Source organism: Diorhabda carinulata, chromosome 4 (genome assembly GCF_026250575.1).
Source record: "Diorhabda carinulata isolate Delta chromosome 4, icDioCari1.1, whole genome shotgun sequence".
NCBI lineage: Eukaryota > Metazoa > Arthropoda > Insecta > Coleoptera > Chrysomelidae > Diorhabda > Diorhabda carinulata.
Window position 1 is genome coordinate 12,043,138 of NC_079463.1, and position 19,169 is coordinate 12,062,306.

At 33.4% G+C, this 19,169-nt stretch overlaps 1 protein-coding gene across 4 annotated transcripts in view; it reads right to left on the reverse strand.

The window, feature by feature from the left end:
- LOC130893368 (serine/threonine-protein kinase tricornered) overlaps positions 1-19,169 on the reverse strand; it is a 147,643-nt gene that overhangs the window by 14,367 nt on the left and 114,107 nt on the right. For 3 of the 4 annotated variants that reach the window (XM_057799407.1, XM_057799404.1, XM_057799405.1), the window contains one exon: positions 3,799-3,934. In XM_057799407.1, the coding sequence (XP_057655390.1) occupies positions 3,799-3,923 (125 nt within the window). In that variant the 5' untranslated portion in view covers positions 3,924-3,934. Of the gene's footprint in view, positions 1-3,798; positions 3,935-6,515; positions 6,677-19,169 lie in introns of those variants that run through there. The other variant, XM_057799406.1, reaches the window with a different exon arrangement.

Here is a 19,169-nt window from a genome sequence, read left to right on the forward strand (position 1 = left end):
CCAGACGTACTGCAACTTTTAAAAGTTTAGAATCGAATGGCAAATCCGTTGGAATCATCGGTATACGCGGGGTCAAGAAATCCCCTCCTTTGTATTTTATTTTTATGATTGTTGTCTCAATGAAGTTATTCATCACCTTTTTCACAGCCAGTCTTGTTCCACTGTACAGTCGGTGTTGATTAATGTTACGCAATATCCTACTTCTACCTGCAAATAGGTGGTAATCTAGGCAATTCGAGTGAATTTAAAAAAATAGTTGACTACGATTTCCTAGTTCATAAGGGTGTCGACTGATTTGAAGGAAACCAACTATCCCGGAAGAAAATTCTGAATGATTGCATTGAGATCCTCGACACCTTTACTTTTCTCCGCTAATATTGCTCCTTAACTCAGCCAATCATGGTTAATGAACTGTTGCGCTATATCTGGGAAAATGCGCTGAATAAGCTCCTCTTTCGAGTCTGTGATGAATTAGATATATGTGGGTAATCTGATGAATCCGGTCGAGGTATCCACTGCAGCTTCATTATTTCTAATATCTAATAACTGCTTCGTAAACACATTTGCAGTTTCATTTTGTTGCGAAAATAATCGCATGTTAGCAGTAAATTGTCAGATCAACAAAAAAAGAGCACATTCCTTACCTACGGTATAAGGCAGAGGGCTAAATCACTCTAAAGCCCCTCAATCCCGGATACTTCAGCACCTAAAGCCCCACCCTGGCTACGTGCCTGCTTTTAAACCTTTTCTCGACTTCCACAAATAATTCAGCGCCGAAATTCGCCAAATCGGTCCAGCCGTTCTCGAGTTTTAGCGAGACTACCGAACAGCAATTCATTGTTCCTTGCAACTAAGCGAGTTATGAAGAGAATAATGTCGATTCCTATTTTTTTGGAAGGAAAAAAAAATACTGAAAATATCATCCTCTCTTCCGCCCTATTTGAAAAAAATTATTCATTTTATTTATGTTCTTACACGTTCTTAGTGTTTCACTAATTTAACGTACTCACTCATTTTTGAAAAAATTTTGCTTGAAGTGAAAATCATTTTCGTAATCTAGCGAAAAATCGTAATATTTTCAAAATAATTCAAAAATTTTTAATGATACATAGAATAGAAAATTGTAGGTTTTCATTTTCTGAAATACTTCGCGTAAGTACCTTTTTTGAGTTTTTGGAGCACGAACCTTTTTATGAATAAGATATGAAAAAAATCATTTAGATGAGCTTCTAGCTTTTAATAAAATCCTTTTATGAAGTTCTCGGTTATAAGCAGGTTTGCCATCTTTAGGGAATATAAAATCGGGACGATCGGGTATACATCAGACACGTTCGGAGTTTGCTCCAATCAAAATATGACCCTGAGACAGTCTAAGGAAAATGAAACTTTATTTTGTGTTTTTATTTGTATTTATTTTATATAATTATTTTTTCTATACGTATTTCTTGTTGTTACGAGCCGCTTTTAATAATTCTAATCATTTTTGTATTTATTTATGAAGTCTGAACAAGACATCTGTATGTTCAAAGAAATTTGCAATTCTGCTTTTATCAAATCTACCCGCTCAACATTTGCATTTGAAGGAGGTATGCTCAAAGCACGAGATATAACATTAAATAATGCGTTTAACTTCTGCTACTTTGCGACTTTAAATACTTGTACCCATTTTTTATCAGCTTTGCTGTTGCTCGATCTGTGGAAAATCCGTAGAAAATCCTTCTTCGGAATCGAATCCCATAATTGAAACAGTATCACAAAGTTCTGTGAAATTTAAATTCCCATCAAGCGATAATTGTTCCAATTTTTTCAAGGGATTCGATTCATCGAAATCAAATCGATAGGCCGTCGAGACGCGGGACAATGTCTTCGAAATCGGGACTGACCCGGCAAAATCGGGACGGGTGGCAATTCTAGTTAGAAGTTATAAAAGCTTTAAACATTTACAGATAAAAACTAATATTTTATGAATTTTTCGTATGAAGGTAGTTTTTATCTCTAATAAATGAAAATCAACCCCCGACAGATTGTCAACTTTGAAGTAAAGGGTAAATAGAACCCAAATTTAAATTTGTATGCAAACCGATACTGTTTAATCAGTTAAATAACTGCCTAATAAAATGTTTATTAGTTTATTATTATTGCTGTCTTAAAGGGTTGCTGTTAAAGATCGAAACTGATCGAAAACTAATGAATAATAATTATATTAAAAATTATCAATTGACGTTCATTTAACTCACACACTCACAAATTACATTGTCTGACGCGCGTTTCGATAACCAAGTTATCGTCTTCAGGGACTGTAAAATAGTTTACCTTCAGTCTCTTAAGAAGGTAACTTGGTTATCGAAACGCGCGTCAGACAATGTAATTGTGAGTGTTGGTGCAGTGATAACTGATAAAAAGATGATTACTCCAATCCAAATTTTTCTATTTCTTCTCGAATAAGGGTGATATTTACTCCTAAAAAAGGGTGAATATTGAAATAGAGAGTAATTAGAATCTGAATCCAAACGTTCGTATGGGGACACGGTTTACACTTTTTTAACCGTCTTTGGTCGGACTAATATGGGTACATGTGCTAACAATTGCTACAAACGGAATATCAATTTACTTGAAAAAAATTCAAGGTAAATATTACACACACACACACACACATATAATAAAAACAGTAGTTTGGTAATAATTTAAAGCATTATTTACCTTTCGATATTCCCTTCATATTTATTTTATTGATTACTCAACTTTATCCGAGTGACAACTATCACTATTTGCATTATTATTAATATTATACAAGGTATATACGGTTATTAAGATCAGATGTTACAGATAGAGAGAGATTCGTTGAAAAATAATTTTCATGTATAATAAGGGAAATTTTTTATAGGTTTGTTGGAGTTGACCCTGATATAAGAGTTGCTGCTCTGCAGGGCTGGGGATGTGAAGGTTGTGTGGTGTTCTGGCTGAGGAGAAGAAAACGGAAAGAGGCCATTTAGCTAGTGAACCGGTTCACCAGGTTAAAGGGAAACCGCAGAAAACCTGCATCGCCGACGATCGATGAAGTGAGTGAAAAATAGTTTTATCTTATGGATATGAGAGAGTTATCTAGGAAAGAAGTCTTCATATGCTTTTCCTAGCAGCCGGATGGGCGGATAGGGAAGTTGGATTATTAGACGAGGGGCTGTCTATCGGGGTAAGAACTGGAGGTACGAATCACACATCAGGCTTGGAGGTAATTTAAAAGACTTGGGATGGGGGTTATGTCTGTATTTACATAAACTTCTTCTAGATCCAAAAATCACCACACCAAATTTCATTTTAAAGATCGAGCGAGCCAATGTTTCGACTAATACGTACTACAAATTAAATATTGAGTGGAATATGCTCAAATAAAAGAAATATGAACAAACACGATTCACAACAGATATTCTATAAAGGCCATACCACCCGAACTGATATGCTCTAGATTTGTGGTGGAGGTAACGGCAAGGATCAACTCGTTTCGGCGCCACGTCATTTGGGACGATTTTCTCACCAGACTGGAATCAGCACAACCATCAGTGGATCTCAGTGGTGTAACCAAAAATGTGGATGAATATTTTGCTCGTAAGAGAATTAATTGAAACATTTTTAATGAGACAAAAGAGACCTTCTGCTTCTCATAAATCAACTACTGTACCCACTGGTTAATGGTCTTTTAACTGAATACAGAATCTAATATTGCTAAAGTATATCGCAATAGTTTTTGGGATTTAAACTGGGAAACTTAATATAATTGAAAAAAAAAATAGGAAGACTTACCTTTGTTTTCGCTCTACATGTTGGGCTACTAAGTTACTGTAATAATTTTCTAGAGTGACTTTTGCTTTGGTGGCTTTGTCCAGGGTGTGGACACTGAAACGGATTGTATTCTCCGTAGCGGTCATGTCCAGGACCCCTGTAACAAAAAAATTGTTATTATTATCGTCATCATAACCGTGATGGTGTAGGACCATTTCAGTATCACCTTTTTTTTATTTTATATTATTCCTATCTACATTTAATATAAGAAAAACTCTATGAAAGTATTGTTTATCAATTAAAAACTATTGTTATACATATAAAATCGTGGTAAGGCATCTCACTATCAAAAACTGTATGGATGTAAGGTGAAGATTCTCCTACGTAGAAGATGAAACCTTTATCCACTACGAATTTCCGGAGCATCAAATCTGGGAACTTATTAAAAAGAAGACGAAGATCTCTGGGAGCTAGAGCCACCCCAAATTTCTGAAAAGAATGGGAATCATATATCGATGCCTTGCTGAGAACAAAATTACATCTGATAAATTAAAATTTCTCTATAAATCTAGGATATTTTTTCTTCAAGTTAAAAGATAGGTGAGGAAAGGAAACCTAATTTTTTCGATGCTAAAAGAAGTAATAACATTCGAGAAGAAATTATCCATGTTGCTCAGAATTTTGAAATGAAGCATTGTTTCACTCTCTGACTATGTTGAAGAAACGCCAAGAAAATAATTTCTCTTTTGTTAAAAACCCATTTAAAACATAAATTTTAAAAATGATTGAAGCATTTCCCAACAGAATTTTCTTATCTCGAAATTGACAGGTGGATTTTAAAATAAGGAAATATGGCACTCTAAATACGAATGTCTTTGTGTTCAAATGGATATATTGGAGAAGGAAAAATGTGATCTTAGTTCACAACACAAGTAGTTTGCTTTTAATGACATGGAAAAGGAAGACATGATCATTTTCTTGGAATAGTATTCCTGACTATTACGATTAGCTGAAAAAGCTCACGTTTGCTGTTCTTTTCCTTTTTGGTTTCACATACATACACGAACAATCTTTTTCAATCATAAACATTACCAAGAGTAGACTGAGAAATGATCTTATTGAAGAGAACTTGCAATCATGCCATTAAAAACAACAACATATAAACCTGACTTACTCAAACTTAAATTTAGTTTCATTCAGTGTAATAAAGTTAACTAAACAAGCAGATTTGGCTCCCATTTTTTTTTAATTCTTGTAATGTTCATATTTTCGTTCTTTGGCTAATAAATATGCCGACCACTGCCTTGTAGCATACAGTGCTGTGTCCATTTAATAAATAAATCGAAAAAAGGTTACAGAATGACAAAAGTTTTTTGTAATATTATTACAAAGGTTATAGACCATAAAATCACTATATATATCAAAAGACATCCCCATACGATTAATCAATTTTTATAGCAGCAATTACTTGAATCAAATTTTGAGTGAGTTGAGTACGAGAAAACAAATATGTACAGAAAGTGACAGTTTAATCTATATCTATCTATACACACCAGATTTAACACCGACTCTTCTCAAAGTAAAAAATGTGCCATAAAAGAAACGATTCAAGAGAATTGCTGACACTGGAAAGACTACGACAGAGAAGATGAAAACAGAAAGAAATATTCAGGAGACATTGCTAACCAAAGCCAAAAATAGTAAGGAACTATTATAAATCGTTAATAAGAGGGTTGTTACTCAAGTTTTAAGATATGGCAATACTGATGATGAATATGTCAAATCTGACATTGCAATCATAAAGTTTGACATTTTCGTGCGATGAATCTCCATAACTTTCGAGGTGGATGAAATCAACAGCAGTGCGCCGATCAACTCGTTTCTACTTTTAGAGATTAAGCTGATTTTCCAAATTCGATCGTGGTAGCGCTTCACTATAGGATAAATTTCGTGAAGGTCATCCAAAATCGTGCCATAAACCATCGATACTGTGCGTAAACTCATAACTCAAGATTGTCACGTGGCATTGTTCATTCAAAAGACGTGTTTTAGATCGTGACGAACGACGAATCATAGATAATTGTAACAATCGACTGTAGGGGTCTTTCAAGACGAACCAAATCTAACAAAATTTGTTCGCGCACGAGCAAATGGTCACCTGTTTTTTCGGAATAACTGCACATGTTGTCACTGTTCCATTAGAGCAACTTACAACGGTCAATGCTGAATGCTAGACCAGCATTTGTTTACCAGAAATCGAAAAAATCAGTGAAACCAATCGCAGAAGATGAATAGTTCTCCATCACAATAATGAAAGTTGTCACACATCAGTTTAAACAAAAACGTTTTTGAACAGTCAAAACATCGAATCATGGTTCATCCGCCGTACAGTCCTTGTTTGGCACTCAATGATTTTTTCTTATTCCCGCAGATCAAAAATAAATTGCGAGGTAAACGTTTTTCTACACCTGAATATGTTTTGGAGGTACCGCAATCGGAATGGAAAGATATTTCGACAATTGCTTCTAACACCTGCAAAAGTGTATTAATCTTAATTGAGAATTTACACAATTTACAGACTGTATTTTCATTATTACTACCTTCTTATATACATATTTTCTTCAAAATATAAATGAAAATCAATCGTATTGTTTTTATTTGTTGTGTATCACGTAAAAATTTGACCAGTAGGATATTAGTAATGAAAATGGGTCTTTTCAATAAATTCGATAATTTACCTGAATCTCTAAACCATGGTGGACAAAACCCACTTAATATACCTGCCATTTTCACTCCATAATATTTTTTTCGAAAATTTTGTATCGTATTAACCAAATTATTAATTTATACTAAATAACTGAAAATGTTAACAGTTTCGCTATAATTTTATCTAATCTTTACTGATAATTTGGTACTGAAAGCAAATCAATCTTTATCGAGTATATTTTTCCTATTGGAATTCATTTTACAATCACTTATTTAGCACAGGAGCGGTAATAAAATAGTACGATACTAGAAATCGGTAAACCGATAATTTCATAATTTTATACAATTTCCTTGCCGGGTTCAACAGGATAGCATCTTTGGAGTCGATTGCTGTCTATTTTAAATAACCGAATTAATACAATATTTTCTAAACTTGCCAAGAATATACATTTTATTTTTTTGGATGCCAGCCACTAACTTTCTACATCCCTCTGTATACATAACATCTATTTTAATGTTAGCTGATACGTAGCTCCTAGAAAAAGTTGGAGAACACTCTTTACATTACCACTACATCAACATTCACAATTACACTGTCTGGCGCGCGTTTCGTTAACCAAGTTATCGTCTTCAGGAATCGAAGGTAGTTAGACTTTCATCATGAGCAAAGCATTTGGTTTGGTATTAAAAAAATATTTGGGGTGATATTGGAAATTCAGTGCAGTGAGACAATTTTTACATATAAGTCCAAAGAATGGTTTTACAAAGGTCTGAAAGAGTTTGCTGAACGTTAGGTTAAAACCACAGAGACTTTCTATTTGTATTTGGCGACATAATACAAATTCATATTTCTAAAAACAACTTCCTCAATAAATCAATAATCCTCCGATCCCGTGAATTCCAAGTTATCTGCTTTTGGGAATTTAATAATTTCTCTCCGATATACCTGGTATACGGTTTAGGAAAAACCAACATACTTTCACGAACCCAGACCAGACGTTTTAAATGGAGGAGAAATTCATTCTCTTTGGGCAGCGAAGCGAGAACTACTCAAACGCCTATATCTCTGCGGAGCTACGCTGCTCCTAGAGTTTCGGCACGCGTTGCTTAGTTTAGTTTTACATTTTGTATATATTTTTAAGTACATTGTTCTATAGATATATTATAATAAAGTTAAGTAGTTATCAATTATTGTTTATTATGCTACATCTTCACGATCCTCGACCCTAGAACGACAAACTCATATAATTTAGTAATCTATCGGATAATAATATGACGTTAACAGGAAACAAATATAGCATTTACTGAGGCATAACTTGATTAATCGTTGTTTGAATAATCGTTAAGTAGCCTTGTATACTAACAATGCCGGAAACAAGGGTTAATTTCCAGGTGTACGGTAGTTACTCTACCCATTATAACACCTACATCCTTTTTAACGCTCCAAGGATTCGGTGATCTATGAAATCTGAAAGCTATAAATAAGAAACGGATAAAGAAACTATTGTTCTTTTTATATTTGTTCGGTTTCGTTTCAGCGAGTAAATACAAGGCGTTTCGATATTAATCATATGCAGAACGATTAAAAACTGATTATATTTAAGGCCAATTGATCGATTTTATGTAAAGTTGTTAGATCATCCTGATAGGGAAAAAATGAAGATGGCGCTCTTAAAAAGATATGAAACATGGAAAAAATATATATATTTATATCCGAAACTCTCAACTGAAGAATATTCCTCTTCAGGTGCCATCTCCGTTTAATGAAGGTTGGCGATAATTTCGGTCCTGAGTGGTACAAATTAAGATTAAAGAATTTTAGGTCTACCATTAGAGGGCGTATTTGAAAATGTAAAAAATTTCTTAGAAATTCACCCAATTAAGTGGCACTTTATATAATATAATGGAATTTCTCAATGCATTTTTCCTTTCACAAGTTTTAGTCTATCTCTTAAAATAAGAGGTGGGGGGGAGTGGGAACTTTTTTACGAAAAATGCCATAGTTTATAGTTATTTAACTCATTTGTTAATACGAAGTAGGTCCATAAATATTCAGTTTATTCGGCTGTCTTTTTGAATTTTCAAAATTTGAAAACACCAATTTTTTTAAAAAGTATTATCTCTGTATTTCCATATGAAATCAATTTCATTTTGTTTATATTTGCCACATGAATAAACAAATTGTTCATCAGTTTTGCAATAATTAAAGGTTGAAAGTTTTTTTCATGGAAATTCAGTTTTATCACGTTATAGAGCATAAATTTTCCTACAATTTCGGTGCCCAAAAATTTTTTTTTCCCGATAAAAAATAAAACGAGTAAAAATAATACTAGCAGGGTCTATAAAAGACTTGAAAATCGGAAAAAGAAGGGAATTCCACAGAACCATGGAAAACCGGGTATTCGACGTGAATTTTCTAAAAAACCGGGAATATTAAGTAATTTTGAGGAAGCCAACTAGGCAAGTTGATGTGGTAAAGCTCAAAAAAAAATGTTCTTATCCATCACTGCCTGCTCTGAGTTCCTTCAAAAATTCTGTTGAGTAGGATGTAGTAGAATTTCTTCAGTCATCTATTCTTTCTTGGTCTTTGTGCTGGCATATCCTATTGACTGATAATTGAAGAATAAAAAGAATGAATTCCCAGATTTTACGTTGATTTGATTTTGCTTCCGACTACGATGTATGGCTATTAAGTAACGAGACTAGAGCGAAAAAGTACGCACGCGCCAAAGGTTAGCGACTGTCAGCTGTTTAGTTTGAAGCCTACTCTTTCGAATGAGATGTAGATAAATCAGAGTAGCCGTTGCATTCTTTTGTATAGGAGCTGTTTTTTGTGTATAGCAATGGATTTTTGTCGCGATTATGTGTTTTTGAAGAAGATTCACGTTCGGTCGCCTTTCCAAAAACGTATGAAAATATCGAAAAAGTCGGTAATTTTGTTCTACAGGAATTGGCAAAAAACATATGCGACAAAATTTACATGAAATTTACAGTATGCGAAAAGTATTTTCTTCATACTTCAGTCTAAAGTACGTACTTTCGTCCTTAACAGCTGGGACAAAAGTTCAACATGACGCGCAGTCAAACTCATTAGTAACGGTAATAACGTTTGACGAATCTTGTTTTTTTACGTATGATCCTGAAACAAAGCGCCAAACCATGCACTGGAAGAATACAAAAAAGCGTAAATCGGCAAATCAAAATTCAAAGTAATGATGATTGTTTTTTCGATATTCATGGAATTATGTACTTTCACTGGGTTCTTGAAGGTCAAACTGTTGACCAACATTATTATATTCACGTCCTTAATGAACTCCGTGGAAGAATAAGAAAAAAAACCCAAATTTTGGAAGTATAATTCATACTTTTTCATCGAGACAATGCGCCAGCCTATCCGTCATCCGTCAAGAGGGTCCTAGACAAGTACAACATCCTAGTGTTAGACCTCTTTCCTCTAAAGTCCATCCTGTATTGAAAAGAACAAGATGTGAGTCTGTTAAAGCTGTGAAAGAAAAAGCGGCACGCAGTGGATCTAACAGATAAATACTTGCTTTAACATGAAGGTATCATCTTAAATTATTACTGTTGTAGTCCATTAAGTCAAGCATTATATATTATATCAAGGATTTGGTGGTCTTATCATCATTCCTCTCATTATTCCGTTCTTAGTTAACATTTTTAATACATCGTTAGCAATAACGAAGTGCAGTTTACTGGAATGAAGATAGTTTAGATATTTCCATGACTTGGATCTTGGAGTTAGATCTAAGTAAAGCTTTTATGAACAAGTTTGAGTTTTTCTTGGTCCAATTACCTTACGAAAATCTTCCATAAAGGTATACCTCTTCCATTTATAATTGAAGAGCATGCAAATGGACGCCTGAATGTTCTTATGGATGAGTAAATCGAACGTATTGACATTCTATGGATTTTACAGCATTCCCTTAATTTTTTATCGTTATATCAAATGATTTTCATTAAAGGAAAAGTAATGAAAATATCAACAGTAGAATAAAAATTTAATCAAAATATATGATTTTATAGTTTTTATTCTAAAAGAATAATTATGGAAACTAATTAAATTTAATCATTATTCATCAAGGTAGTTAATATTTTCGCAACCAATTAAGGACATTTTAATTAATTACGCAATATTGCTGAACCGGTGAAGTTGTGACATCGATACGAGATGTCGATATAACAACGTTACTTTCTTTTTCTATTTAATTGGTTTTTCTATCGAGCAAATACCATTTACGGGACGTTATTAAGATTATAGGTTCGAAATTAATTAAAGCAATCCATGTCCTTACGTAACAAAATAAAAATCTAAATATAGAATAATTTCTTTTAAGGAAACGAACCTTCTTGAATTATATTGAACATTTGAAATGACATTTTTTTACAACATTAGTATTTTTCATTCATTATTGTTTTAAGCTTATTTTCAACTTTTTAGTTTCATATGCCATGAAAGCGTGTTTATCGGTTTTTTAAGCTATATTTATTTTGATACCACCCTCGTATAATGGCTTCACTGCTTATATACCTACATCTCGTCGAAACATGTATCGAACCATAACGGTGTAGTTGGTGAGGTTGTCGAAGTTCTTAATTTCAAACACGGAGATCGGAGGTTCGAATCCTCTGTCAAACGAAATTTTTATTAAATGAGCTATTAGTCCAAAGGACAGTTACCAACAAACAAGCTTCTGAACAAACAAACCCACATACAGGTGAAGCGTGATATAAAGGTGATCAAATTGAAGTTTCTCATGCCTTGGGCATTGTTTTTGAATGACGTTTTAGTTAATTTTCACATATTATATTGCCAAGTAGATAGTGAGTTGAAAAATGGGTAAAACCAAAGAACTATCGTACATTTATCGAAAATCTTCTCAGTCTGTAAGCGTACCATTGCCGCCGAATTAAAAATACCTCGATTTACTGTGGGCTACCACGTGAAAAAATATACTTCCACCAGAAGCTTTGGCGATAGAAAATGTTCAAGTTGGCCTCAAAAACCATAATCGCTGAAGATAAACGTATTGTAGTTATCAGTAAATTAGATCGACGACTCACATGTCCAGAGATAGCACCTCAGATCAATGAATCTTGAGTACTCCTACAGAAAAAAGGAGATTGAGAAAAGCTGGCCTTTTTTCAAGGGTGGCAGTGAGGTAATGTCTTTAAAGACGACAAAATAAAAATATGAGGTTACAGTTGCTAAAGAACATAAAAATTGGACGCGTGAAGAGTGAATGAGATTTTTATGGAGTGATGAGTTAAAGTTTGAGGTTTTTGGGTCTAAGAGAAGCAGATCAAAGGAAGAACGCATGCTAGATCCGTAAAATCACGATTGTTAAACACGGCGGAGGCTCAGTGATGGTTTCGAGATGTTTTAGAGAAAGGCCGCATGGAGACCTGGTAAAAATTTTGAACAAAGAAGGCTATAGAAAATATTGAAGGAAAATGTACTAAGTTTTGGCCAGTGCCGGCAGAAAATTTATCTTCCAGCATGATAACATCCCACATTTCTCGAAAAAATGTAAAGAGTATTTGATAGAATTGGAAAGGAAGTATATACTGAGAGTAATGATTTGGCTGTCATAGTCGCCCTATTGAAGTGTTTAAAAGCATCACTGACTAGCCGTGTCGGCATTTTTAGGCTGAAATACGAGTTTTTTGTAATCGATACATTTGTTGACCGTTTTTATATCTACTGGTTTAGTTTTTCGTTTATGTGTATGTTTTGCTAACGATAAGAATGACGCTCTGTTCTTGTTTAAAGAGGTCTAAAAAGTGTATCGTATTTTTACTAGAGTCAGTCGGTTATTTGCTTTTCTTGTAAACGTTCGAGTTACGAGTTTTAATTAAAGTATTCAGTTTTCACGAGTTTATTATTTACTTCACCTGATCCACAAAAATTCTACAACACGCCCGACCTCAACCCCTTTGAGTTATTGTGGGACGAATAAGACAAGGATATCAGAGAGTAGTGTCGAAATTAATACAGAGACTGCTAAAATTGTGCACCAAAATAATAAAAGCAAAAGGGGGTTACATCGATGAATAAAAAATTTAAATATGTAATAATTACATACTGTATTTTCATTCTCACTTCTCACAAGTTTTTGGTTTATGGGTGTTTGTGTGTAGGTCAAAGAAAGATGTTAGATCCATGTGTAAAACACGGCGGAGGATCGGTAATGGTTTGGGGATGTATTGGAGGAAGGGTAACTGAAAACCTGGCGAAACTTTAAGGGATTCTGAAGAAAGAAGGCTATAAGAAAATTAAAGGAAAATTTCCTAAGCATTTCTCGAAGATATGCAAAGAGTATTTGACAAAGACAAAGAAGAATGTACTGGAAGTTATAATTTGACTGTCACAGTCGCCCGACCTCAACCCGATTGAGTTATTGTGGGACATTTTTGACAGGGAAGTCAGAAAGCAGTGTCCTACTTCCACTTCACATCTTCGGAGTATCTTGAAAAATGGAAATGGAATTAATGTCAAAATCCATCGTATTGTTGTGTATCACGTAAACTATAGGGTGGACAAAATACTTTGACTGGTAATATGGGTATAGGAAATTCTACATCAATTATGTCTGGATTTTTCTGAATAATCCAAAATAAATAAATAATATACAGGGGGATGCATGTAGTTTGACCAATGTTACCTAACGCGCATAATTTTCTATTTTTTTTTTATTTAAAAATACAAATCGACGTATCCAGGCGTTGTCCAACCCGCCCTCATTTATTTACTAATGATTTTATTCTATTTGGCTGATCCACTTCGTATAAAGTTTTGTTTCGAATCCGCAAGCGTGTAACTGATACAGTCAATTGTATAAAATTGCGGTTCAGTTTTTTCGATTCTCTTTTTTTTTCCTATAACTTTTTATTCTTCAATGTTCGCACAATTTTATTCACGGTTATTGCCGTTACAGTTAATAACGGAAATAAACTAGACTTTTAGAAGCTGAAAACAGGTTTCGGTGAACGATATTGGTATAATATTCATGTTGTTGAAAATGCACATTGAAATTATATTAATTAATGAGAATTTTTGTAGCAATTAACGAGTCAACAAACTATAATTAATTGAAAAAATCCATAAACAAATTAACGAATCCAGAAGGGTGATAAACAATTTTGGAAATTTATGATAACACAGTTGTTGTGGTTGTGGAGTAAAAAATAATAATAAGAAAGTCAAGTTTTCTTAAAAAAAATTGTAAGTTTCCACCCCGAAACTATTTAGAGTTTTATATAAAGAAATTGAATGAATTTAAAAAAAAAATGATTAAAAAATTAGATGCTAATGACGATAGAGTTGAAAAAAAAATTTACAAACTGAACATTTCACACAAATGGAAAAGTTTCGTCATTATATGCACGAAAAACATTTACTACTCCATTTCTACGAGGACCACTCCGTATATTTCGGCATGCCAAGAAATTACAGGAGTTAGAGATGGCAACTCTGCATTTTTAAATACTACCAAGATTTGTCAAGAAAGTAATGTACGCAGAAAAGTAAATACAGAGTGAATACAAAGCTCCGTAAAGATTATTCCTAAAAGGGTTTTTACTTGTTGCGTTTGTCCCCAATTTTTCTTCAAAGATTTTACCAAATATCTCCAAAAATATTGATTTTAGAGAGTATGCCGTCATACAAAAACTGTTGCTACTTGAAACATTCATCTTGATATAAAAATGGAATTAATTCGGGAACATTTTCGCACGACTTTTGGTGATGTAGTACCTTCTCGAGCCACCATGCATGCAATGAATTTCGAAGAAAATGATCTGGTTTTTCGAAATAACTGGACATTCGACACCATTCCAATAGAGCACGAGAATGCAAGCTCTCTCACATCAGTTCAAACAAAAATATTTTTAAACAGTCAAAACATCGAATTGATTAGTCATTCGCTGTACAGTCATTGTTTGGCACCCAATGATTTCTTCTTATTCCCGCAGATCTAAAATAAATTGCGGCCTCAACGTTTTTCTTCACCTGATGATGCGGTTGATGCGTTCAAATCACATGTTTTGGAGGTATCCTCAATCGGAACGGAAAAAATGTTTTATCTCATAAAACTTGTGAGCTCAAAAAAGATGATATACATTGTTAACGTAAACCTATTATTTTGGCAATTATGACTTAAAAATCTCGATAGGACTTAAATTGACTAACCTAATCTACTCCAAGTAGAGCTGTGCTACGCGAGAGCGCCGTTTTTTACAATCTTTTATATGCGAGCGTTAGCCACCCTCTGGTAACCTTCCACGAAAAACATATTCAATCTGACTACTGCCGTGGTATTTTAGGCCATAACAGCCAAAATAATATTTTTTTCTGAGACCAAAATTTTCAGAAATATTCAATAAAATAGTGTATAACTTTAAAGGAATCTGTGAGGCAAACGAAATTTTATCGGTGAGAATCCTTATAGGGATTATCTTATCTAATCAAGGACTAGCTTTGGCAGAAATTTAAGCAAAATCGATGGGTTAAAATGTTCGGAACTACACCTTAAATCAGACGGCGCCTCCAAGTAAAGACTCTTAAATATTAAACTAGTTGGAGTATAAGTTCAAATGAAATTTTTTCACTTTTTTTTAGTTTTCTTCAGTAGTAAATGATTAGTGCCTGCAAGTTGACTTGAAAATCAACCAATCAATACCAGCAGTTCTTAAAACTAACGCAATAGTCATTGAACATCCACCCTATTTGTTCGATTTAGTCGTCAAATTTACGTAGTATACGTTTCGAGAAGAAAAATGAGATTCATGAATAATTTCTGTATTTCAAAATATATAGTCCCACCCTCGTATATACATGAATCACTGGTTCACAAAATAATATGCTGCTGAATCACGCGTAATTTTAAGATCGATATCCTGAAAATTTTACATATTATCGATCAGAGAATACGAAAAAACGGATCTGAAAGTAAGCAAATAATCCAAGGTCGTCGTAACTATTAACCATTAACAATATTTAATTCAAACCACACTGAATAAGATCGATATATTCATTACCTTACTACAACGCGAATACAGGACAAAAAGTCATAGGAACATTATTTAGGACATTATATTTGGCACACTAGTCACATTCACATTATATTAATCATTTCAAAACAATTCCGCGGTCCGCAACACGAAGTTGACAATTATTTCACAACGTGAATGAACCAAAGAACGAACGAACGTCTCAGGTGGACTAAACTGAAATGGTAATGGGGAAGCCACTGACACCATAATCGACTACGTTACCATTTGTAATAATTTAAAAAAAGTTTCGTTCAGGATACTACCTGATCTTTCATGGCGACTGAAAAGTCGACGGGCACTGAACGTATTGTTGTTATACCTATAACGTGTACGATTTCAACTAATGTGGCAGTCATAGACCAGTAAATAACTACCAATTCTTAACATCCAATTTCTCTTTTGGTTCATTTGTTTATTTTTTTGTTTATAATTAAAATTTAGTTTCAAAAACAATGTCGTCCGTATTCAATTGTCTCAATAAATTAATTTCTACACGTGAACGTACAGCGTTGGGATAAAGTATGAATTTAAGTGATATCGAAATGGTCGATGAATTTTTTTTTAATTACAATACTCCAAAAGAGAAAAAGAAGCGTCGAAACGTGCTGATATCTTCAGGTTGAAGTACGAAAAATTCAGGGCAATCCTCGTATTTACTATTTCTCGTATTCAAACAAAAGTTACGCAACAAATTTAAAAATTAATCACCGAAACAATGTTATTTTAACGTAAAAAGTCGCAATCAAACAAAGTGGATTGCCTGAGTTAGCTCAAGACCAGCAGTGAGTGTGTTATTGTCAAGAGTGTTCTTGATGGTAAGTATATTATTTTTATTTTCTATTTTAATCATTTTATATTTTTTTTCAGCTTTTCATTTCCCTTTGAAATTCCTAGGAGTAGGCAGATTGGGGCATTAGAATCAACCAAGAAAAGGGGTGAGTAGTTGCGTGGAATAGACAGATTGAGACCACGGAATCGGATCGCTTCTTACCAATGAACGAATAACTACCCTACCCCCACAATTCTCTTGATAATGGCTCCAAAGTGGGAGCAGAAACGTCGAGAGATAGCTGAGGAGATTAGGAAACATTTTCCTCTTGTGAGTAATTTAATATGAAACAAATCTTCCTTGAAGCGCCTGAATTCTGTGAAGAAAAATTACAGAGCACATCTTTCCCACCTCTAGCTTTTATTACAAGATAGAGCACTTGGTTGAAAGCCGCTTTTTTATGGCGAGAAAACTATAAGGTATTATTTCAAAATTGTCTTATTGTTTCCGATTTTCCGATTCATAGGCAGCTTATCAAAATATCTCAGCTAAAAAGAGAGACATAATTTTTGAAAAATTCGAAAATGAGATTTAAGAAAATTGCGAATTTCTTAGCCAGATAGCTAATATTTATGAAGGAAAATTTACTAAATCCATTTATTTGGATTCTACAATAATCCGCAATTATTAAAAGTTTTTCTATTTATAAATTTTTATAATCAGACAAGAGAAAAAACTTTTTAATTAAAAATTTGGAAAACCTTTAGTGGTTTACTGCTTTTATATCTAACAATTTGCTTGTTGTAATAAATGGATATTCAGTTTTAGTTTAGTACCTATGTAAAAAAATTATTTTCAACATTTTTGTGTATATTTTGACCGAATGTTTTGCATATTTATGTGTATATTTTGGGGTTTCCTTACTAATTACTCTTCTTACTCTCAACGGAATGTGATGAACTATTTTTTCTTATCACATTTTTGCACTCTTCAAAAATATAAAATGACGTTTTATTTTCGACTTTCGTTTCTCGGTCTATAAAGTCAAAGGCCTATGTACAATGTTAAGTTATTCTCTCTCGAACTCTTATTTTTCATCTCGCTCTCTCTGTTTCTTCGATAATAGCAATTCCGATTCCTTGGATAGTGGTCGTTGGGTACATTGTTCGATCAAAGTCCGTGAAAGAAGACGGCATGGTTTATTGGTATGCTTTGTACGTCAAGGACATCTATCTGCCAAATAGTTGTTACGGGGGACGTGCGTAAAGTAAAACAAAAAACGTGGAAGAAAAGAGAAAGTAGAAGGAATCAAATGCAACCGTGAACAACACGACATATTACTTCGAGGTGTGCACTCATTTCATCACAACACTTCAGTACACACTGCTTCGCTTTCCAATGCAGCTTCTCAAGAATTGAACACCCACCACATAACCCTGATCTGGCCACGCTCTATTTTTTGTTCGAAAAACTGGAACCCGAGTTGAGAAATAAAATATTCAACAGCGACGATGAGATGAAACATTTTAACTGTAAAGATAATTTTATAGTGAGATAGGAAGTTGTAGTAAGACGTTCTGAATCCCGGGTAAAGCAAACAATTTAGGACGGAATCTTTTCTTTCAATCACTCAAATTCTTTACACATATTAAGCAATTAATATGAAGAGCCGAATATTTGTCTTGATGATTCACAGGGAAACTAAAATACTGATGATAACCCTTCATCGTGAACTCTTAAGTGAAATTTCCTGTTAATTATCATATATATATATATATATATATATATATATATATATATATATATATATATATATATATATATATATATATATATATAAATGGTTTCTTATTGGGAACGTGGCATTGAAACGCCAAAGTGGATTAACTTTAATATATTTTCCGAGCTTTCGAATACGTATATATTAATTTGTTTTTTTGATAATTTTTAAAAGACTTTTCCATTAGTCGAAACGTCAAATTTTATGTATCTTTTAAAAATTATTAAGAAAACTAGTTTTGAAACAGAAGAGACCTGAAATCAAGAACATTTAGATGCATTTCTTCAATTTCTTATTTCTTAGACCTTTTGATATACTATTAATGCTTCTAAATGTACTTGATTCTAGGTTTTAAAATTAGAAAAATTAAATTTTTTTAAACTCAATTTTGAAAGATTGATAAAAAATTGACGTTTCGACTTAACTTTAGTCTCAAAATATGATATTGATACCGACAATTTGCATATCTATTGATCAATAAATACGTTTCCGAGATAATTTAGTCGTTCCATACATAAAACTCACTCTGTATAACAAATCACACAATCTCATATAGTAATTACAAAAAAATCACTGTCTTCAAATTAATACGAAAATAATTAACTGTTCATTCGCGACCGTTTATACGACTCAACGCATCACAAAGAATCTTAGATCGGTCAAACTAAAAGTTTATTGCAATTTACGCAATTTTCTTGCGGCATCATTAAGGTTATGTCGCAAAACGAATTTTGTGACATTAGTTTTCTTAGCAACTCCCTAACGGAGCTATAAAAGCTACAGAAAAACGGGGTGTAAAACACTCGCTTCTTCACGTTCAAAGAGTTTTGTACGGTGCGAATTTTTAAATTAAGACGTATAAAGAGTAAACACTCACATTTAATTTCTATTATTAGAAACTCTTTTTATAATTAAAACTTGGCACTTATTATTGAAAGCTTTAATGCCCAACAACAATCCAGACCGTTATGTTTTGAGTACGAGAGTGAAATAAATATTTTGGCAGCCGGTTCGGCGGTTTAAAAGTCATTTAATTTTTATTAGACGGGGTTATGTAGAAAATTA